The sequence below is a fragment of the Lottia gigantea genome, assembly GCF_000327385.1.
Source record: "Lottia gigantea unplaced genomic scaffold LOTGIsca_2034, whole genome shotgun sequence".
NCBI classification, from domain to species: Eukaryota; Metazoa; Mollusca; class Gastropoda; family Lottiidae; genus Lottia; species Lottia gigantea.
The window spans coordinates 1-504 of record NW_008708423.1 but is presented as its reverse complement, the minus strand read 5'-3'; the positions used below and the strand labels follow the sequence as shown (position 1 = coordinate 504).

General features: G+C 37.5%; 1 protein-coding gene across 1 annotated transcript; it reads left to right on the top strand.

The window, feature by feature from the left end:
* Positions 1-118: 118 nt before the first annotated feature.
* On the top strand, positions 119-427 carry LOTGIDRAFT_147135 (hypothetical protein; the record flags this gene model as incomplete). The annotated part of the gene is made up of 1 exon (XM_009053927.1): positions 119-427. A coding segment is annotated over one exon (309 nt), but the record flags the coding sequence as incomplete, so codon positions are not given.
* Positions 428-504: the final 77 nt, after the last annotated feature.

Genomic DNA, 504 nt, shown 5'->3' with positions numbered 1-504 from the left:
AAGTCTTCTAGTTAACAAGACTGTTCTAGTAGACAAGACTGTTCTGGTAGACAAGACTGTTCTAGTAGACAAGACTGTTCTAGTTAACAAGACTGTTCTAGTTAACAAGACTGTTCTAGTAAACAAGACTCTTCTAGTAGACAAGACTGTTCTAGTAGACAAGACTGTTCTAGTAGACAAGACTCTTCTAGTAGACAAGACTGTTCTGGTAGACAAGACTGTTCTAGTAGACAAGACTCTTCTGGTAGACAAGACTCTTCTGGTAGACAAGACTCTTCTAGTTAACAAGACTGTTCTAGTTAACAAGATTCTTCTAGTTAACAAGACTGTTCTAGTAGACAAGACTGTTCTAGTAGACAAGACTCTTCTAGTAGACAAGACTGTTCTAGTAGACAAGACTGTTCTAGTAGACAAGACTTCTAGTTAACAAGACTGTTCTAGTAGACAAGACTATTTTGGTAGACAAGACTGTTCTAGTAGACAAGACTGTTCTAGTAACAAGAC